At 38.2% G+C, this 23,202-nt stretch overlaps 1 protein-coding gene across 1 annotated transcript; it reads left to right on the plus strand.

The window, feature by feature from the left end:
- The first annotated feature begins 1,253 nt into the window (after nt 1-1,253).
- On the plus strand, nt 1,254-5,650 carry LOC143538539 (protein NRT1/ PTR FAMILY 4.5-like). The gene is made up of 6 exons (XM_077032080.1): nt 1,254-1,271; nt 1,373-1,469; nt 1,569-1,786; nt 2,284-2,727; nt 4,446-4,573; nt 4,657-5,650. The coding sequence occupies exons 1-6, from the start codon at nt 1,254-1,256 to the stop codon at nt 5,516-5,518; spliced, it is 1,767 nt and encodes a 588-aa protein (XP_076888195.1). The 3' UTR covers nt 5,519-5,650.
- The last annotated feature ends 17,552 nt before the right edge of the window (nt 5,651-23,202 follow it).

Here is a 23,202-nt window from a genome sequence, read left to right on the forward strand (position 1 = left end):
GAGTATCCATGAGTGTCCCTTCGTCCGTTTTTAAGTTAGATTTTAACTATATTGCACTATGTATTATTTATAACCCTCAAAATCTTTTACCCTTAATTTAAAAAAAAATTCAAATGGATAAACCAAAGCTATTTAGGGCTAGATGGATATCACTGCTTCTGATATCCACTTATCTTTCAGGAGTATATTTATGGACTTGTTCATCATCATTGTTTAAATGAATCAATTTTGTTGAAAAATGCATATTACACAATAAATCTAGTTTCCTAATTATGAAACGTTTAATCTTTTGAAAATATCAACAAAATCATTTTATTTATGCTAATGATTCTAAAGATGCTCTATTTTTGAGGCACAACAAGAGTTTTTATTCACAAGTAATATATATATAACAGGTATCTATTAGAGAAATTAAGTGAAAATATATCCAAATTAAGTGAAAATGTTTCCTATTTCAAATCTCTATAAACAGTAAGTTAATTTTTTTTGGTATAATATTAAAAGGTAAACTTTGAATTTTCTTATCTATAATATCAAATAAGATCACTTATACGGACATTCTATGTATAATGTTAATATTGTGTGTTTTGTTTATAACTATCGTTTATCATATATACTCTTGGTCTTTATTGTGCACATTACAAAATAACGAATTAAGTATCACCGATACCCATATTCATCAGCAATCTATTGGTAGCGATGAATCCGATGAAAATTCATTGACAAACGACAGTCAGAAATAGGTTGTGGATAAACTTGGTTATTGTTTGGTAATATGTTGGTCACTGTTACCCCGTATGCCAAGTTAGTTATAGTTACAACGATACATATATGTTTCATCTATTCATTTAATGTAAAAAAGTGTCATTTATAAAAAAAGCTTTTTAAAGTACATTTGAAAGTTAAGCTTACTTTACAGATTTCCTTTAGTCAATTAAAGAAACTTGGTTCAAGTTTCCCTTTTAAAACAGTTAGAAAATTACTCATACTTTATTTGAGTGGTCGTAAACTATTTAATTTGATTTGTAAAATTTAAAACAATTAAAATTGATTATTTCCACATATCACCATCAAATCAACTAGTTAATTTACTTTTGTACCCTTGTCACTTGGATTTGGATTCCTACAGAAACAGCTCAGCAATATTCAGCATACTACAATACTATTTTCTATATATTTGGTCGCAACCTTTGCTTCTGCCATCTTTAACACTTCTAGTTCTAAATCGCAGCAGCCTCAAGAACACTAGCATCATGGACCTCACTCTTGAAGTATTATCCTATATAATAATTATGCTTATCTAGTTATCTTGATTTTATTTCTTTCCAAAATATTTATTAGCTACACATCTTTACAATTAATTTATTATCAGGAAAAACATGAAGTCATTGAAGGCAAGGTGGACTGGAAAGGAAGAGCTGCTATCAAGAATAAGCATGGAGGCATGCTCGCTGCGTTTCCCGTGTTAGGTTGAGTTTTTGGTTTCCTGAATCTTTATGTATAACATATGTAGTTCTTAAAAGTTTATGAAACTTATAAGGTAGTTCTATGCTGATTTTGTGTTGAAGCAACGTTTGCATTCGACAACATGGCGAACTTCGCATTGTCAGTGAACCTGGTGACATATTTTAATACGGTGATGCACTATGACATATCAGAATCAGCTAATCATGTGACCAACTACCTGGGCACCAATTTTATACTTTCCATTATTATGGCGTTTCTTGCTGATTCGTACCTGGGACGATTTAGAACTGTTGTTATCGGGGCGTTTATAGAGTGCGTGGTAAGTACTCTTTATTTAAACTTGTTGCATGATGTATATTTTATAAAACCAAGTGTGCTTGTTGGTTATGTGTGTGTATATGTAGGGTGGGATCCGGTACAAATGAAATTTATCTATTATACCTTACTAACTATTGTAATTATTTTACTCTACAGTTTTGAACTAGAGTAATTACAGTATATAAGATGATGTAGAGTAGTAATAGTTACTCCAATTTAAAAACCATTGTTAGCATAAAAAATGTAGTTAATTTGTAAACACCTTTAAAAGAATAGTTTGTTTTTTCTGATTCCATTAACTCACTATCAAGTAATCATCTTTTCTGCTAATTTGAAATACAAGTTTTACAAAAATAATCTGTTAAAGAGTTTCAGTGTAGCCCAATAGCAGGCTTTACTACAAACAAGTTCAACTAACTTATTAATTTTATAAATTACATATATTTCTATTCAATGAACAAATTTTCTTGCTTCTGATTGATTTTTGTCTAACTGTAGGGGCTTGCATTACTCACAGCTCAAGCTCACTACCCGAAGCTGAAACCACCTCCTTGTAACATCTTTCTGCCAACATCACATTGTGAGAAATTGAGCGGAGAAAAAGCCGTGTGGCTGTTCTCTGCAATCTACCTACTTGCTGTTGGTGGTGGAGGTACAAAAGCAGCAATGCCCTCACATGGAGCAGACCAATTCGATGAAAAAGATCCAAAAGAAGCTAGACAAATGTCGACTTTCTTCAACGGTTTGCTACTTGCCCTTGCTTTGGGGGGTGCCGTTAGCTTCACTTGCTTCGTGTGGGTGCAAGACAACAAAGGTTTTGACAAGGGGTTTGCGCTCTCATTCATCGCCATGTTTTTGGGTGCAACCATCTTTATATTTGGATTACCGTGGTATCGGATACATGTTGTGCAAGGAAGCAGTGCCATGACAGAACTTTTGCAGGTTCTTACATAGAGATAGTTGTGTAGAATACCAAATATTGCAAGTACACTAAGAACATAATGAAAATAGAATGTTTATTTGTCTATGAAATTAAGAAAAAAACTGAATACATTTGGTAACCCACACATGTGTAGAATTTTTTCCAAAATTAGTGTCGGTGGAAAAATTATTTACCATTTTGGTGTTCATTGAAAATTATTTACTAAACTAGTGTTTTCCACATATTTTTCACTTTTTACTTTTAAATCAACATATTAATGCATTTTTATTTCTTCTATTAGTTAACCTATTATCTATTTTTGTTTCATTTTTCTTATATATTTTCATCTGATCAATGCAATACCTTTTTATATATATTTTATTTTTTTATTCAACTTTTTCTGTTTTTTTACTATTCTAAATCTTTCTTTTTATTACTTCTCTAATTTGATTTTTTTTAAATACATCATTTTTTTCCTTTTGTTTTAGAATATATTGATCATTTTGTGAATTTTATTTTCCGGGTTTAATTTTGGTATTGTAACTAACATAACTAATTTCGATCGAATTTTTGTCAAATAGTAGCCATGATGCATGGGTTTTACCAACGCCCAAGTTTTATCAATTTATGTTGTTATGTTTTGTATTAAATATGTTCATTTCACGAATTTTGGTTTTTCATGTTTAGTTCCGGTACCTTATAACCTAACCGATACTGGCCGAATTCGCGTCGAATAGTCGCCGCAATTTTTGGGTTTACCAACGCCCGTGGTGTATTTTCCTTTTTTTTTCTTAAATATGATATTTTACAAATTTATTTTTTGGTTTAGTTCTGGTACGATAGCGAACCTAACCGTTACTGATGGCATTCGCGTTAGTATCGGTTAGTTTCCACAGTACCGGAACTAAACCCGAAAAATAAATTTATAAAATTAACATATTTAAAAAAATAACACTAAATATCAATAAAACCAGGTGTTGTGGTGACTATTAGATGCGAATTAAGCTTTATTAATTTGGTTCGTTCAGTACCTGGACCAAACCCCAAAAAAACAAATTCCGTAAAATGAATATATATTGATTAGAAAAAGAAAAGGACAAGAAAATATATTAAATAAAAAAATAAGTGAAGAAATTAAATAATAAAAAAATTTAGAAAAAATAAGAAAAAGTTGAATGATAAAAAAAGTATCAAAAAGTTATCTAATTAATCAGATGAAAATATATAAGAAATATGAAATAGATAATGGATTAATAATAGAAGAAATAAAAATACATAAATATATTGATTTAAAAGTAAAAAGTGAAATATATGTGAAAAACACTAGTTTGGTAAATAGTTTTTAATGAACACTAAAATAATAAATAGTTTTTCTATCAACACCAGTTTGGGAAAAAACTCCACATGTGTAAGTCAAATTTATGTTATATTACTTACATATAACTAACACAAGTGTAACTAAATGGTTAAAGAATTTACAAACATAAGAAGAAGTTAGTTTGATTGTTTTTATGTACATAAAAGAATCATTGTATGCTAAAGATACATAAGTTAGGCCATATATTAGAAAATAACACTACTTAGGTTTGTTTACATTAATTTGTTTCCACAATAATTTAGTGTTTTATAATGAACCTCTCCCGTATGGTGTATCAAGTCTTATAAAAATATTTTTCCCGTGTTATTTTAAAATACTTAACGATTCTCGGATTACCCTTAATCCTGTTTTACTTTCCAGGTTTACGTTGCAGCTATTAGAAATAGAAATCTAAAACTTCCTGAGGATCCTTCTGAACTACATGAGATTCCCATGGACAACGAAGCAGACCTTCATCAAGAATACTTACCACATAGAGATGTTTACCGGTTAACTTTCATATCTATTTTCATTTCGTTTCGGTTTTGTGATAATCTTTTCTGTTCAATAATTAGTGGTTTTCAATATGTAGGTGGCTAGACAAAGCCGCAATTAGACCTGATAAAACCGAGTCATCAAGTCCATGGAAACTTTGCACGGTTACACAAGTAGAAAATGCAAAAATCTTCTTAGCAATGGTTCCAGTTTTCTTGTGTAGCATTATTATGACACTTTGCTTAGCACAACTCCAAACATTTTCAATTCAACAAGGTGTCACCATGGATGTTAAGCTAACAGACTCTTTCAATATACCACCTGCCTCCCTGCCTGTTATTCCTATAGCATTCATCATCATTCTAGTTCCAATTTATGACCGAATCGCTGTACCTTTTATTCGTAAGTTCACGGGCATCCCCACTGGAATAACTTACTTGCAAAGAGTAGGAGTGGGGCTTATTCTCTCTTCGTTATCAATGGCGGTCGCTGCTATTATGGAAGTAAAGCGAAAAAACGTCGCTAAACACCACAACATGCTAGACGCGATCCCTTTGCTTCAACCGTTGCCAATTAGTGCCTTCTGGTTATCATTCCAATATTTTGTTTTTGGTGTTGCTGAGAGTTTCACATTTGTAGGATTACTTGAGTTTTTCTATTCTCAAGCACCAAAGTCAATCACATCCATCTCTTCTTGCTTTCTTTGGAGCTCAATGGCAATTGGGTATTTCGCGAGTAGTGTCTTGGTGAATGCAGTGAACCATGCGACAAAAGGAGTCACAAAAAGTGGAGGATGGTTGGCTGGAAACAACCTAAATCGAAATCATTTGGATAATTTTTACTGGTTGCTTTCTATATTGAGTGTGATCAATTTCATAGTTTATTTGTTTGTTGCAAGTAGGTACAAGTATAGGCCATCAAGTCTTAATGTTGAGAAGGGGTATGAGGTAAAACAGTAAATCCCTTAGTGGAGGATTTAAAGTATGTGAAGTTAAATTAAGATAGCTAAGTTGAAGTTTTCATTTTCTTTTGTGTATTATATAAGTTGCTTGATTTCCTTTTGCATGTAGGTTATAAGCAATCAAATCTTATTTGTTAATGAGTTGTTTCGATTATACAAGCTGTCAGAAATCATACTTCGTTTATGATTAAGAACAATTAGCCCAAAAAACTATCAAGAATCTTCAATCAAATATGCCAATAAAATGAAGATTACAACACCAATAATATCAACGACGAACAGATCATCTTTCTGATGATCTAACAAACTCCTAAGAACAAGAATAACCTGAACAAACCCTAAGATCTGGATCTGTAATATTCAGGGAGAAAACAAAGGAAATAAGAAAGAATATATCGAACAAAACTAAACCACCAGCTTCTCTCTCTTGGATTTATAATATCAAACCGATATGGGCTCCATCCAGCTAGTACACCCGAGCGGGCCTTTAGTAACCAAACGGGCCTTGAGTAACCAAACGTAACGCCAACCCATTTAACCTCATATGAACAAAAAAACACATTAGAAAATTGAATTGATATAAAAAAATATGGCATTTCTAACACTTCCTCTCAATTCAATATTTACAACAATCTATTAAACCTAATTTTTCACAAATTACAGAGAGTTGAGTCGGAAACAAACCTTTTGTGAATATGTCAGCTAATTGACCATTTGATTTGGTTTGCACCACTTTAACTGAACCAGCAGCAATTTTTTCACGTAAGTAAAACAAGTCCACTTCAAAATGTTTAGTTCGATCGTGAAATACTGGATTTCCTGCAATAGATATTGCAGCTGAATTGTCACAATACAAATGTACCGGTAACGACACATCTACTTTCAACTCCCTTAACAACTTTACCACCCAAGTCACTTCACCAGACGCATCACACATGGCCCGATATTCAGCCTCGGCTGAAGACCTTGAAACCACAGGCTGCTTCTTACTCTTCCAAGCTACTAAGGAAAAGCCAAGCATAACACAATAACCAGTCACTGACCTTCGACTGACCAAACACTTGGGCCAGTCAGAATCAGAATATGCAACTGGATTTAGCCCACCAGTTTTACTTATCAATACGCCAGCACCAGGAGATTTCTTTAGATATCTTATTAGTTTTAATGCAAGATTCAAATGAATATTTGTTGGATTATGCATAAACTGACTTAAATGTTGCACAGAGTAAGAAATATCTAGGCGTGTGTGAGACAAGTAAATTGATTTCCCAATTAATTTTTGATATTTTGTGATGTTTTGCAAAGGAGTTTCACTCTTCTTACTTAAAGCATTAATAACATAACTTTGTTCAATTGGAACATTAACAGGCTTGCACGTTGTTAAGCCAAATTCTTTTAGTACATCTAAACAATACTTTCTTTGAGAAAGACAGTAACCTTTCTCAGTTTTAAGAACTTCTATTCCTAAAAAATATTTCAAAAAAACCTAAATCTTTAATAAGAAATTTGGTTTTCAACAAACTTTTCACTTTGTCAATTTCACTTGGACAATTACCAGTCAAAACTATGTCATCTACATAGACTAACAAGACAACAAACACATCTTAGTCACTTTTAATAAAAAGAGAATAGTCATTAACATTTTAAATAAAACTTACACTTAATAACACACCGACAAGTTTCTTATTCCACATCCTTGGTGTCTGTTTTAGGCTATACAAGGATTTTTTTAATTTACACACTTTAGTTTCATTCTTTGAGAAATATCCCTCAGGTAGAGTCATGTATACATCCTCGTATAAGTCTCCATAGAGGAATGCATTATTAATATCTAATTGAAACAAAGGCCACTCATTTTGTGCAGATAAACAATAACACATCTAACAGTAGTCATTTTAACTACTGGAGAAAAGGTTTCATTAAAATCAACACCTTCTGTTTGATTAAACCCTTAGCAACTAACTTAGCCTTATATCTCTCTATTTCTCCAGTGGATTTATATTTTATTTTATATACCCATTTGCACCCGATGGGTTTCCTCCCACTCGATAAATCAACTAAATGCCAAGTATTATTCCTATGCAAAGCACTCATCTCTTCATTCATAGCAACAACCCAGTTATTATCAGTTACAACTTCCCTAAAATGTCTAGGTTCAACACTTTTATTTAAAACAGAGACAAAACATAAATTTTCTTTTAAACTACTCAAAACCCAATTCTCGGTGTTCAAGTATTTGAAGAATGAATCACTTGATGATATCATCACGAGATATTATCACCTGATGACCGAACTCAGCAATTATTCCATTGCTTACAAAGAAGAGGAGATCGTGGAAAAACTCCTTGATGCTCTCCCACCGAAATGGGAGATGTACACTGTCTTGATGAGAGAAGAAAAAGAGTTTGCCGACTATGACTTGGAAACAGCAGTCAACAAACTACGAACTTTTGAACTTAACATGGTTCAAAAAGAGACACCAACTGATCAGGTTCAGTATCCGGGAATGTATGGTGCGAAAGTTAAATCAAGTTCAAGTTCGAAGTCTGAATCATCTGCTTACTACTCTAAGGGAGACTCGGGCGCTAACTCAACACATGAAGGTCATGTAACTCTCAACATGGATGGTGATGTGTGTTTTGTAGCTGGTGGAACAAATGCTTCTAAACCTCAAGCAACCAAGGGTAGTTTCTCTTCAAGTGTTCCGAACAACAACTACTCTCAGATGCCCATGAGTGTTAAATCTGCTGAACAACAGTTTGCTCTCTATGCATCTTTCATTGCTTCGTATGAAAATTACATTAAAGGCAAGATTGTTGATCCTGCAACTTTAGACGAAGACTATGATCAGATCGATGCTGATGATCTGGAAGAGATGGATCTGCAGTGGCAGATGGCGATGATTGTAAGAAGGGTTAAAAGGTTTATGAAGAAGACTGGTAGAAAGTTTGTTGGTGAAAGACCAGGCTTTGATAAGTCAAAGGTGCGGTGTTATAACTGTCAACAGAATGGACACTTTGCTAAAGAGTGCACAAATGAACGTGTAGAACGCAGTCAGAACAGGTCTACACAACAGAGTGGTGGAAGTAGTGAGAATAGGGCGATGATATCCAGACAGAATGGGGAATACAATTGGAATCTGCATGTTGAGGAAGTGTTCGAACAGGCCAATTTGGCGAACATCGAAACTGCAGGAAGTGAGAAAGTGACTGGAGAAAATCAAGCTTACATGGCAGAAGTGACAGATCAGCTCTCCGAGGTAAGTACCAGACTCCCTTGCACGAAATGTGAAAATCTGTCTGAACAATTGACAACAATAACTGATCAGTTTGTTAGTTTGGATGCTCAATTTAAAACATTAAAAGAAGATCATCATTACACTAAAACTAGAGAAAACAGTTACAAGGTAAAAATAAAAGCTAGTGAAAAAGATATCAGAAGTCTTAAAGCCAGTCTAGCTGAAAAAATACAAGTAATTGATCTTAATTATGAAGTATTAGAAGAGAAAACCAAACTAATAGCTGAAAGGGATAAACAGATAGCTGATCACCAGGTGAAAGTGGTGGAACTAAACAGAAAGCTTGAGCAATTTAGAAATTCCTCTGCTATACTTGATCACCTTGTAAGTGATCAACGTTCCCCAGTTAAAAGGGGAGGAATTGGATATAATGAAGTTCCACCACCTTATAATCATAACTATACTTATGATCCTAGTAATCAGAAATCTGTTGATGTTGAAATTGGCCAGACAGTTCCTGTTAAGGTTACGATTAAAGATCCAGAAGTTAGTAAAGGCGAAACGAGTAAACCTGTTTCAAGTGTTAAGATTTCTGTTCCTAGTTTTGTCTCATCAAATTTGGACAAGTCATCCGAGTCGAGTGAGACAAAACAAGAGCAGTGTTACCAAAACGTGGAGAGGAACATAAACCAAATGAAAAGAATTCTCCACTAAACCCGTATGTCCCACCATATGTTAGACAAACGGGCAGTAATGCAGCCTCAACATCTAAAACAACTGTTGATACGAAAGTTGAACACAGGAGTTGTTTCAGATGCAATCAATTAGGACACCTGATTGTTGATTGCCCTCTGAAGCAGAGATTCAGAGGTATGAGGTCTTCGAAAACTGAGAATAGAACTAACAGTAAGTACTATAATGGTAAAAATGAAAACTCATCAAAGTTCAGACATTCGACTAATCCAGGTTTTCAAAGAAATCGATCTCAGTTTTTCCCTTTTAACAACCAAATCTTTAGTAATAAATCATTTAATTCAACGATGGTTTGGATGGCCTCATAGTCAATTTACAAGAAGGTATCCTTTTAGGACTTACAGAAATCATTCTAATACTAACTTTGGATAGCCAAAGTACGGGATGTATCGACCCAAGACCAATAGGTCTTGGGTCCCCAGATTTTAATCCTCTGCTTTAATCGTGCAGGAACAGTTGAACAGGGCTGCAAACAATCTATGGGTTGTGGATAGCGGCTGTTCCCGGCACATGACGGGTAACAAGAATTTGTTACACGAATGGAAACCTGTTCAGGGAGGAAGAGTAAGTTTTGCTGGAGAGAGTGGTGGAAGGATTACTGGAATTGGGACGGTGACTAATGGTAAAATGACGTTAGAGAAAGTGAATTTCGTTGGAGAACTGAAGCATAATCTGCTGAGTGTATCGCAGATCTGTGACAAAGATTACACTGTGCACTTTACCAAGAATGAAGCGATCGTACTGTATCCTGGTTTCAAGATACCAGAGGATTGGATAGTAATGAAGGCTCCAAGGGAAAAGAATACGTATGTTATGGATATGAGGTCGACTGAGATGGAAACAGAAGAATCTTGTCTTCTGTCAAAAGCAACTGAATCGGAGTCCGAGTTATGGCATCGAAGAATGGGGCATATTCATCTTCGGAAAATGAACTACATTGTCAAGAATGGGCTGGTGCTGGGTGTTCCCTTGAAAAATTTCAACTTTGAAGACCAATGCTTATCGTGCAAAAAGGGAAAGCAACACAAGAAATCCCATCACACCAAAAAGGTTAATTCAATAGTCAGTACCCTAGACCTACTTCACATGGATCTCTTCGGTCCCGTGAATGTAAAAAGCCTAGGTGGAACATCATACTGTTTGGTGATCACTGATGATTTCTCTCGATATTCTTGGGTATATTTCCTGAAGACAAAGGATGAAACGGTGCAGATGGTAATAAATTTGATTACCAAGGTTGAGAATATTATGGGGAAAAAGGTTAAATACATCAGGAGTGACAATGGGACAGAGTTCAAAAACTATCAGATGGAGATTTTCTGCTTACAGAAAGGGATAGACCACCAGTACAGCGCTCCGTATACTCCGCAACAAAATGGGGTGGCTGAGAGGAAGAACAGAACGCTAATTGAAGGAGCCAGAACCATGCTGGCTGATTCGAAACTTCCTGTGGTGTACTGGGCTGAAGCTGTTGCTACAGCCTGTTATATCCTTAATAGAGTTTTAACTGTTAAAAGATTGAATAAAACATGTTATGAACTTATGCATGGGAGAAAGCCTAACTTGAGTGGTCTCAAACCATTCGGGTCCCCGTGTTCGATATTAAAGACGAACTCAAAATTTGGTGAAATAGTCGACGAAGATATTTTAGTCGGATATGTTGTTGGGACTCCCAACAGACGAGTCTTTAATACATCGACCAGCAAGGTTGAGGTGGTGTGTAACACTGATATCACAAGTTACAAATCACCAAAACCAAGCACGGGACCCGCTGGGGCTTTCGACTATGATAGGCTTTTTAAATCTTTTAACATGCCTTACTTGGATTGTGCAGAAGTTGATGAGAGAATAGCTACGAAGATGCTTTATGATGAGGAAGAAAATGTTGTGCAAAGACCGCTGTACGATGAATGTCAACCTTCCTCGTCAAATGCTGTCCATACCCCTGCTGCCTCTACAGAAGAGGAATTCTTCAATCCGTTTCACTCTCAACAACAATCACCCATTGATGAGCTACCTTCGAACCTGGAAGACAATCTGCAAGTCAGTTCGGTTCCGACTACGAGAGTTCACAAAAATCACCCTTTGGAGAACGTGATAGGTGATCTGTCCGACGGTGTACAAACAAGACAAAGCTCGAATGAGCACACCTGTGTTTACACAAGCATTAAAGATACAGGCATCATTAACGAATGCTTGTACACCTGCTTCATCAGCCAGATTGAACCAAAGAACTATCAAATGGCTCTCAAGGACAGTTCGTGGGTCGAAGCCATGCAAGAAGAGTTAGCCCATTTCAAGAAGATGGAGGTATGGAATTTGGTTGCAAAACAAAAAAATGTGCATGCGATTGGCACAAAATGGGTTTTCAAATGCAAGAGAGATGAAAAAGGGATAATTATCAGGAACAAGGCGAGGCTGGTTGTAAAGGGTTTTAATCAGCAAGAGGGGATCGACTACAATGAAGTGTTTGCTCCTGTGGCGAGATTGGAAGCGATTCGACTGTTTTTGGCATTTGCTGCACACAAGGAGATGAAGGTTTTCCAGTTAGACGTGAAGAGTGCGTTTCTTAACGGTAAAGTCGATAGGTTGTGTACGTTGAGCAACCTCCGGGTTTTCCTGACCCAGACTTTCCTGATCACGTGTACAAGCTAAGTAAAGCACTGTATGGGCTACATCAGGCCCCTCGTGCTTGGTACGCAACTCTATCCGATTACTTGCTTGAGAATCAATTTGAAAGGGGAAAGATCGATAGCACACTGTTCTTTAAGAGAAAAGGAAGCGACTTTCTTCTGGTACAAGTCTACGTGGACGACATCATCTTCGCTGCATCAAAAGTCGTCATGTGTCAGGAATTTGAAGCCGTCATGAAAAAGAGGTTTGAAATGAGTGCTATGGGTGAACTAACTTTCTTTTTAGGAATGCAGGTTGATCTAGAAGAAAGATGGGATGTTCATTCATCAGACTAAGTATGTCCATGACGTTCTCAAACGCTTCAAGATGGAGGACAACACTCCATTTGATACTCCAGTTTGTGTCAACCATAAATTGGGTGCTGATTCAGACAGTGATGCAGACGTGGACCCCACCCAATATCGGGCAATCATAGGTTCTTTAATGTACTTAACTGCTTCTAGACCTGATATTATGTTTGCAGTTTGTCTTTGTGCACGCTTTCAGGCAAACCCAAAGGAATCTCACTTGAAGGGTGTGAAGAGGATATTGCGGTATCTCAAAGGCAAGCCTAAGCTGGGGTTGTGGTACACGAGAGGAGGAGACTTGGAGTTGGTCTCCTACACAGATTCTGATTATGGAGGATGCAATCAGAATCGGAAGTCAACAACAGGTGGATGTCAGTTTCTTGGAGGCAGATTAGTGTCATGGCAGTGCAAGAAGCAGACCTCAGTCGCCATTTCAACCTGTGAAGCAGAATACATGGCAGCATCGAACTGCTGCTCCCAGGTTCTTTGGATACAACAGCAATTGCGCGATTATGGTCTGAATTTCACTCATACTCCTATTTGCATAGATAACACTGCTGCTATCTCAGTAACTAACAATCTCATAAAGCATAGCAAAACTAAACACATTGACATCCGTCATCATTTTATACGGGATTGTGCTGAGAAGAAATTGATTGTGCTCGAAAAGGTTGATACCTTAGATAATTTCGCTGACTTGTTTACTAAAGCGTTTGACAAAACTCGTTTTCAAAACCTTGTTGAGCTGAATGGGATGATCAATCCCGAGTAACCGTGTTTTTCGTCTTTGTTTATAAAAAAAAAAAAACAACACGTCACTATCGCTTAGAATTATGTCGGTTGCCTCAGTTTGAAGGACATATCTTCGGATATGTTTGGTCCTCATTTCTACTTGTAGAATATAAGGATAGCCATTAACCAGATGACTGAAAGTGACCGGGGCGGTTTATGATGTGTTTTTAATTCTTTCGCTGAAAATTAGTCATTCATACTTAGTTAGAGGGACACATACTTGTATGTGGTCGGTCCAGCTGATCCATTGGATCTTCAGGATAGCCGTTTACCAGAAAACTTCGACTTGATCGGGGCGATAGAAGTTAAAAATTTTTATGGGAGATGAAATTATTTTTCAAGTCTAATACTTCTTAAGAAGTTCCTTTACTATGTTTAACAGAAAATTGATCCAACCTTGGAAAGTGATAGATATACTGATTCTGTGTGCTTAACTAGTGAAGTTATTAGGCCTAAAAGACTTTAGAACAGTCATTGTATGTCATGGTAGCTTTTTATGGTGCGTAAAAGTAGAAGTGATACTAACTAAATCTCCTCGATTTTATGTGGAAACTCCTTAAGAGTTGTGCATGTTTCCATATATATCTTTCCGAATGATAGGCAGAAAATCGATTACCCTGTCATATACGAGCCCGTGAGTGTTCTGATTCCCGAGAAGATGGTGTGTCAAGAAACTGCAGTGATCCAGATTCGGGACTTGCAGTAGTTTACTTGAAGCTGTGTAAATATTTATAACAAAAAAAAAATTATGTGTTACTGAGACTTTCTAGAGCTTATAATGTTAATACTTCTCAATCATGATGTAAGAAAGAGAACGGGAAGAAGAGTCTAAGATCAAAGAGTACTTACTATTTAATCAGACACTACGGGTCGAGGCCAACTCGGGGTGACTTGGGGAAAGCCAAATACGCTTTGAGAATAGATAGGAGACATCACAATCTCTGAGGTGTTGCCCATTTAAGTTTTGAGCTTAATTGAACCTAACCCGTATCACAGAAGCAATGAAAACCATTCTAAGTTATTTACCTGCTTACAACCTGTCTCGTTATGTCATAATACAGCTGAACATGTATCTGTGTGACAGTCACTTAATTAGTATGATTCCTGTTCGGATCTTTTCTAAAACGTGGTAGTCCCTGTCGAGACTGAAATTTGATCCCGTGTACTTTATTTTTAAAATTTTATTCTACTTATGTGGTTGTATGATTTTATACCTGGTTACTTGGTCTTGATCGTATCATTTAACTCTTTAAAGGATGTTTTAAAACTTAATTGCAAATTGTTCAAATTATAGGGGTTTGTTTTGTAAAGTTTAATATCGGCGAAGTTATCCATAACTTCGCCTGTATAACTTTGACCCTATATAAAGGAAATTTTAGGTCAGACTTGTTATTATTTTCAAAATCCGGCGAACTTATCTTCCTGTAACCCAAAGCGAATTTATAGCATCGAATCATCTGTGTTATTTTTTCTCAATTCTAATCCGATTAAAGGTGTGTAGGGTTGTTGTATCGTATAATCACTATCATTGATGTAAATCAAAGGTCGTTTCGACCCGTTTCGTGACCTCGGTCTTTCGAAACCTCAACACCCGATTTTCAAACCTGTTATTACGTGGTCGTAATCAACTTGATCGTCTAGATCGTCTTAAAAACATTTTTTTCGAGATCCGCAATCTCCAAATTGACCGAAATCACTTCGTATTGAACGTCTAACTGTTGCCGATTCATATTCAGGCGAACTTACAGTTTAGGCGAAGTTATCCTTAATTTCGCCTGAGTTTTAACTTCGCCTGACAATTAATTATGTAACAGTATATGAGGCGAAGTTGTGGTTAGGCGAAGTTATCATTAACTTTGCCTGGCTCTTTTTACTTAACATTTATCAGGCGAAGTTCAAGTTGAGGCGAAGTTGTTCCCAACTTCGCCCCACCTCTAACTTCGCCTATACAGAATAAATCATAACTTCGCTCATGGTAACAGGCGAACTTGTGATTTGCCTCGATGTTTCTCTAACTTAGTCTGTTTTTGTTGTAGAAATGGCAGCTGTAGCTGGAGCAGGTGGTGCTGGTGGTGATGAAGGTGGAGACAACAACCGACAGTTTTTCCCGGGGCATAGCATGTACATCACATTGGACCAGAATGCGAGCGGTGTTGATGATTTCCGCGAGATCATCACGTTTCTACCCCGCTCGCGTATATTCCACGCGATTACCACAACACTGCCGATATCTTTGCCAAACATAGAAGATTTCTGGCAGACAGCGGAATATGACTGTCGAGTCGAGCCCCCGGTTATGTGTGCAACGGTCAATAATCAGATAGTACAGTTCTCGTCTGAACAGATCAGGGTGGCTTTACAGTTTGAGGATGAAACGAGAGACGATCCTACAGACTTTGTGGCTCCATTCAGAGATGGTGCGTTTCTGAGAATGGGATATTCTGGTCCTTTGGGGGATACTCAGAGACGCAAGGGGTTCTTGCTAGACCAGTGGCGCTTTCTCATGCATGTGATGATAGTGTGCATGTCAGGGAGAAAGGCTAGTACAGATGGAATGGGTGCGACCATGCAGTCGGCAATGACTGCTCTGACTTACAATAAGCGTTACAGCTTTAGTCAGATGGTATTCTACGAGATAGATCGACAAAGACGAGCGGTGGCGCGTGAGAGATTTCTTATGTATCCAAGATTTCTACAAATGATCTTGAATCACGTCGCTCCCACGTTACCTCAGCGCCGCCTAGTTAGATATGTGGAAAGTGTCAGCAAGAGGATCTTCGCTCAATGCAGATCATCCAGTACGAGGAGCAAACCTGAGCTCCGTCCTCGACATACTCCTTTATTCGGGTACTTGATCAACCAAGAGTATGTTCCAGCTCGTGGGGACGAGTTTCGGGATCCTCAACCACAACAGGCTGGAGCACCTCAACCACCTGAGGTACAACAAGCTATACCTGCTGCTCCTGTTGTGTCACCGGAGGAAAATGTAGACCTTGATGCAGCGTTTGGCGGTCAAGGATTTTTTGATATGGAGCGTGTTGATCCTGAAGAAAATGTACAGGTCTCGGTAGCACTGGTTTCGAGTGTGAATGTTACTAGGGCAGCTACAACGGTGGCTGATTCAGATTCTTCAGATGATGATGTGGCTGAAGCGAGACGGATTTTAGTAACACAAGAAAGGATTCATGGGAAAAGAAAGAGAGCCGATGATGACAGTGATTCAGATTTTGAGGAAGAAGTACATCAGTTGGTTTGTACATCGAGAAGGGAACGGACAGGTGCAGGTTCGGGAGCTGGTAAGAGCTCAATGGTGGTACGTTTCACTCCACCCGCACTGTCCGGTATGACTATAGTTCCTACATCATTACCAGTTACAAGGCCAAGCGCCACGGACGTTCCCGTGGTGGCTACCTCATCCTCATTCGGCCTCCCACCCACTACATTCCAACTCTCGGCTCCGGAGATTGTATCTTTGCCACCTCCAACTCTTACTCCATCGGAGGTCGTCGCAAGATTTATTGAGTCGACAGTTGTAGCTACTGCAGGGTTGTCAGTTACGATACCACCTACGGTTACGTTTACACCTACTTATGAGGTCCCGGTTACATTGGAAATCCCTCCTCAGTACACTCAAGATATATCACATCTGAGGTTTGATTTCTATGCAACCTTATCCGACTCGGAACGAATAGCAGCGCTTGAAAGGGTCGTGGCAGAACAATCAAGGGTAAATCTTATCCAGACCCATGCTATTCAGCGCCTCGTTGCAGAGAATCAGATACAGTCGTCCCTGCTGATCGAACATGGAAAATAATTGATGCTTTGAACCAGTTCTTGGCATCTCAGGGGGAGACGAGCTGTAAGGGTGATGAGCTGAGGACTAAGAAGCGTAATGATCGAGACGATGATCCCAATGCATCGAAAGGTGTAGGTGGAGAGTTGCCAAGAACTGAACAAGCTCTTGGGACTTCCACATCTCAGGGGGAGTCAACCAGTGCAGCTGGCGATTCAGGGGGTGATGAGGTGGTGGTCGTGGATGCTGAGATGATGGATGATGATGTTATAGGTAATGACGATGTGTTACCGGTTGAAGAGATAGAGAAGATTGGTGCTGAGATTGTTATTGATAGTGAGATTGAAGAGGGAGAGATTGTAGAGGAAAACGTTGAGCACGAGATTCCGGAAGTTGATAAGTCAGATATAGGTCAAGATATGGGAAGCGATGAGACAGAATGGGAGGAGCAGCCAAGATGGAAAGAAGGCTACGCTCAGTGGTTTATAAAGACTAAGAAACCGGCGGTCCCTACTATGTTCAAGAAAAGTTACAACATCAGGGGTTATGCTGAATCGAGAAAGGGGATTATATGCTGGTTATATGATGAGCAGTTGAGGCTCTTTGTGATTAAAAGGTATGATGGGGTTCAGTACTTCAAGAGACTGTTGAGATCGTTGAATACATTGCCTGAGTGTGAAGTGAATGACTTAGCCAGATTGGGGTTGATAAACAGGAGTGATGATAACATGGCTAGGGTCATTGGAAAGATTGTTTGGAAGGAAAGTATAAAGGAGAAAAAGTTCGAGCTGTTGAAACCACAGAAAGGAAAACTTATTGAAGATAAAGATAGAGGGATGAGAGCAGATGGCAAGCCTTGGATGATCATGAAGTATAAGCCGATCCGGTGTTTAAAAGAAGTGCAGATGAAACAAATGCCCAAGGATGTGCTCAAGGATCTGAAGTGGTGGTATGTTGATTGTGAAACAGCTGAAGCAGTAATGGAGAATGAAGATGAACAAGAGCTGCTGAGAGTGTATGATCCAATGCACTTGGTGAATTTGTCTCAAGCTGATCTGCAGGTGCTGAACGAGAAGAAAATATTTTATATTCCTGCTTGGAAAGAAGAAGCGAAGAAATATCAAAGAGTTGTTTCGGTTTGTGTACGAGAAGGCGTTCATGCTTGAAGATGAAAGATACAAGATTGTTGAAGATTACAAGACACGTGCTTGAAGATAGAAATATGAAGCTACTGCCAAGGGGGAGTCTGTTTGAGTTAGTTGGATTTGTGTTTTGTATTAAGCGAAGTTGGTACTCAAGTTCGCCTGATATGGGCGAACTTGTAGAACAAGCGAAGTTAGGGACAACTTCGCCTAAACATGTTAGGCGAAGTTGTCGTCTGATATAAACATTAGGTTACGGCTAGGTTTATTATTATTGTACAAGTTTTCAGTTTACGAGTTATTCAGTTTGTGTAATCGGTGATCAGAGAATCACGTGTTTCCAGTTGCAATACAACGTGTCTTTGTTTATTGTAACGTGTGTTTGATCGTGTTAACGTGTATCGTCTTCTATGCTCGTATCGTCTTACGTAGGGATTCCGCACCTACGTAGAACGAGATATTCCGTGTAGATCCGGCTGGGAACCTACACCCCCAAGGTAGAAGAGAAAAAATAGAGTTGTGGGAAAAGATTTTGCTACTTAAAGCGGCGAATCCGGGCATCTGGTTAGGGATGGGAGATTTCAACGCTGTTAGATGGCCAAACGAAAGAAGGAATTCTCGGTTTGATGCTATGGAAGCTAAGGAATTCAATGATTGTATTTTTGAGGCAGGTCTGGGAGAATATATTATGAAAGGGTTTTCGTTCACATTTAAAAGAGGCAATAAGCTTAGCAAAATCGATCGGTTTCTGGCTTGCCAAGAATTTATTAATTTCTGGCCAGAAGCGGAGGTTCGGTCTCATCTCGACTTGCTATCAATCATAGCCCTATTACCATGATTTGTAGGAATGACAATTTTGGTCCAAGGCCATTCAGGTTTTTTAACTCGTGGCTCGATAGACCTAATTTAGAAGCTATTGTTATTAAGGCTTGTACCAAGTTTAAGGAGGTTGGAGACCCGGATGTTGTTTTGACTAAAAAACTTAAGTTAATCAAAGAAGAAATTAGAAGTTGGTGGAAGATTAAAAAGGAAGAAGAACGGGCCGAATCAAATACAATCCTAGAGGAGATTCATAAGTTGGAAGAAGTTATGGAGAGTCGGGATCTAAATGAGGAGGAATGGTGGGTTAAGATTGAAGGGAAAACAAGGTTGTTGGAAATTGAAGACCTTCATAAGAAAGACATGAGGCAAAAGTCAAGGATAAAATGGGCTTTGGAAGGAGACGAAAATACTGCTTTCTTCCATAGTTGCATTAATAGAAGAAATCTTAGAAATTATATTCCCGGGGTGGAGGTTAACGGTAAATGGGTTAGTAAGCCGAAACTAATAAAGAAGGAAGTTTTTAAATTCTTCAAAAGACCATTTCAAGAATCTCTACCGTCCCGTCCCAAATTAACTTGCTTCAATATTAAAAGGATTGCGGAGGGAGATGGAGCCAGGTTGGAATCTCCTTTCACCAAAAAAGAATTAAAGGAGACGGCTTTCGGGTGTGGCCCGAATAAAGCTCCCGGACCGGACGGTTTTATCTTTTCTTTCTTTTGAAGATTCTGGGGTATGTTTGAAGATGATTTTTTTAATATTTTGCTAGCGTTCTATCAGTCCGAGCAGATTAACAAGGGCCGCGGCTCCTCTTTTATCACGCTAATTCCCAAAACTGAGAACCCGATGGGGCTCGAAGAATATAGACCTTTTAATTTGGTGGGCGCCATTTGCAAAGTGATATCCAAGGTAGTGGCGAACCAGTTCAAAAAGGTAATACCTTCGGTCATTTCGGACTCACAGTCTGCTTTCCTTAAGAATCAACTTATCTTGGATGGGCCTTTAGTCGTAAACGAGATTTTTTCATGGGCAAAAAACCATAAAAAAGGGTTTTTTTGTTTAAGATTGATTTTGAAAAGGCCTATGATAACATCAATTGGGAGTTTGTGGATAGCGTGTTGAGCCAAATGGGTTTTTCAGTGAGTTGGAGAAAATGGGTTCGGGGTATTCTCTTGGTTTCCAGCTCTTCGGTTTTGGTTAACGGGTCCCCTACGTTTGAGTTTACTTGCTCTAAAGGTATGAGACAAGGGGATCCTCTTTCGCCTTTTCTGTTTCTGGTTGTTATGGAGGCCTTATCTTCTATGATAGGGAAAGCATGTTTGGAGGGGCTTTTTAAGGGTTTTCAGGTTCCAAACGGTGGTCCTCTTATTTCCCATCTTTTGTTTGCGGATGATTCTTTAATTATTGGCGTTTGGGACGATGAGAACGCTAGAAGTCTTTCTTGGATTCTTAGATGTTTTCATCTTTGTTCGGGGTTAAAAATAAACTTGAATAAATCTAAGCTTTATGGTTGCGAGGTGGATAGTAATGAAGTGGGTAGAATGGGTAATCTCCTAGGCTGCTCCCCGGGGTTGATTCCATTTACTTACCTTGGTTTAAAAGTGGGGGCTATTATGAATAGAGTTAACAGCTGGTCACCGGTTATTGAGGTTTTCGATTCCAGACTTTCGAAGTGGAAAGTGTCCACTCTTTTTATTGGGGGGAGGATCGTGATTATAAAGTCGGTTTTAGAAAGCTTGCCTATCTACTATTTGTTTATTTTTAATGCCTTGGTTAGCGTGATCAACATATTGGAAGGAAAAATTAAAAGATTTTTGTGGGGAGGGTCGGAAGAGGCTAGGAAAATCCACTGGGTCGCGTGGGAGAGAGTGGCTTCTCCGATTAATAAAGGAGGAATTGGTATCTCAAGGTTGAATAATATATCAAGCTTTGCTCTCTAAATGGTTTTGGAGACTAAAAACCAAACAAGGATGTCTTTGGAGGAAAGTCATCGAGCCAATTCACTGCTCCTCTAGAAGCTAGGAATTTGTTCCAGTTAATAAAAAAATCACGAGAGTTTGGAAAAATATAGGAGCTGTGGTAAAAAGCATAAAGGTTAGAGGGTGCAGTATGGATAGTCTGCTTAGAGGAAAGATCAGGGATGGTAAGTCCATAAGATTTTGGTTAGATTGGTGGCATGATAGAGGCCCGTTAAAAGACTTGTTCCCAAAGTTATTCAAATTGGAAAAATATAAATTGTGTGTGGTGTTCGAGAGGGTCAAAAGGATAGGTTCCTTGATTGAATGGATGTGGGAGTGGAAAAGACAATCGGTGTCGAAGGAGGAACTTTTAGAATGGGAGGAGCTTTTCGGTTTGTCGGGTATGGCTCTCGGGTGTGGAGGAGATGATCGCTGGGTTTGGAGAGGAGATATTGGGAAAGACTTTTCTGTGACTGCTGTGAGAAGATTAATTGTGGAGGATCGGGATGTGAGTAACAGATACGTGCTTAATTGGTCTAAATGGTTTACGAGGAAATGCTAAATTTTCATCTAGAGAGCCGTGTTGAATCGTATCCCTACTTTGGAGGCTCTTCAAAACAGGAATATCACGGTGGACTCTGATATTTGTCGGCTTTGTAGTTTAGTGGTGTGCGTCGGATAACCCTATAACAATGACCCTCACAACTAAGCTTTAAATATAAAACGAAAATCCTAAACCACACACAACCGGCAAGTGTACCGATCGCAAGTAGTATAGACCTAGGAAGTCCGAGTATCGAACACGTGGACACGTAAGACGCTAACGATTACTAACCCTAAACAAGACCTACCTGAGAATAATATTTAATTGATTTTTTGATTTCTTTTCACTTAACTGAACTAACTAGACTAACTGACAAAAGTTACCTAAAATAGACAACTTAACGACAAACTAACTGTGTTAACTTCGGATGGAGAAAACATCTACCTAGGTCTGAATCAAACTGTAGGCCTGACAAGCTAATGGATTGGACGAGAAGAATTTTGAACAACGCGTGGACGAAATACTCTATTTCAAAAATCGGATTTGGATCCCGACCCTCCATGACCTTCGTGAATTAATCATGGACGAAGCGCATAAATCAAAATATTCCATACATCCGGGATCGGATAAGATGTACAAGGATGTGAAGGAATTCTACTGGTGGCCGGGTATGAAAAAGGATATAGCCACATACGTCGGCAAGTGTACGACGTGTGCGAGGGTTAAGGCGGAGCACCAGAAACCCTCGGGGATGTTACAACAACCGGAAATTCCCGAATGGAAATGGGAGCAAATCACGATGGATTTTGTGACACATCTCCCTAAGACGTCCCGTGGACTGGATCACCTCTCGGTCTCACTCAATAAACCCTAACTACTCTTAATCGGCTAAAACGACCAAACCGGGAAACAATTGTTAACGTGTTCTAATGTTGACTCACCTCTCGGTCTCGCCAACGCTCGACCCTAATGGCAATGAATACTACACAACCAAGGATATAGGAACAATTCAACTAAAACCAAAATCGATCAACTAGTCGCTCAAAACACCTAGACCTGACAAGAAACGAACTCGCTCTCGCGCAATTCTTATTCTAGCATGCAAAGACAATGAGACGACCCTAACTTCTTATCACTTCTCAGTCTCTAAGAAGGTGCCTAACCGCTGTACTTTAACCTCAAATTCACACAACAAAACCCTACGGTTGTACCTACCGCAAACAAACCCTAAACACAAAGTCTATAATCAAACAATGCACCGATCAATCAACACAAAACTAATTAACCGACACACGGGGTTTAAGCAATGAATTACCCAAAATTTCCAGCCCTTAAACACAACCTATTTCATGTCTAAATCAAACTTTACAATAACAATTAACATCTATCAATCAAACAATCCAACAAGCTCATCAAACACTAACAATTATCATCATTCCTAAGTAGAACTAACAAGTTTAGCCTCTAATCATCTTTGGACGGCCATGAACACTTAATAAAAACATTGTATAACCCATCTCAAACATCAATTCAAGCATTCAATGATCAACAAATATCATAAACAATTCAATCTCTCAATCAATTGCAAATAAAATCAACAATTAAGCAAGAAAATCAAAGTGTATGAACAATGAAAAAGATGGAAGGATATGGATGATTCCG

The sequence above is a fragment of the Bidens hawaiensis genome, unplaced genomic scaffold (genome assembly GCF_021521415.1).
Source record: "Bidens hawaiensis isolate Kalapana, Puna unplaced genomic scaffold, B.hawaiensis_p1.1 tig00011638_1, whole genome shotgun sequence".
Classification (NCBI taxonomy): domain Eukaryota; kingdom Viridiplantae; phylum Streptophyta; class Magnoliopsida; order Asterales; family Asteraceae; genus Bidens; species Bidens hawaiensis.

Excerpts from the sequence above, each read along its gene's own strand:
- LOC143538539 (XM_077032080.1), top strand. Across the intron at positions 1,787-2,283 it reads GGGCGTTTATAGAGTGCGTG|GGGCTTGCATTACTCACAGC; the intron begins GTAAGTACTCTT and ends GTCTAACTGTAG. Across the intron at positions 2,728-4,445 it reads CCATGACAGAACTTTTGCAG|GTTTACGTTGCAGCTATTAG; the intron begins GTTCTTACATAG and ends TTTACTTTCCAG.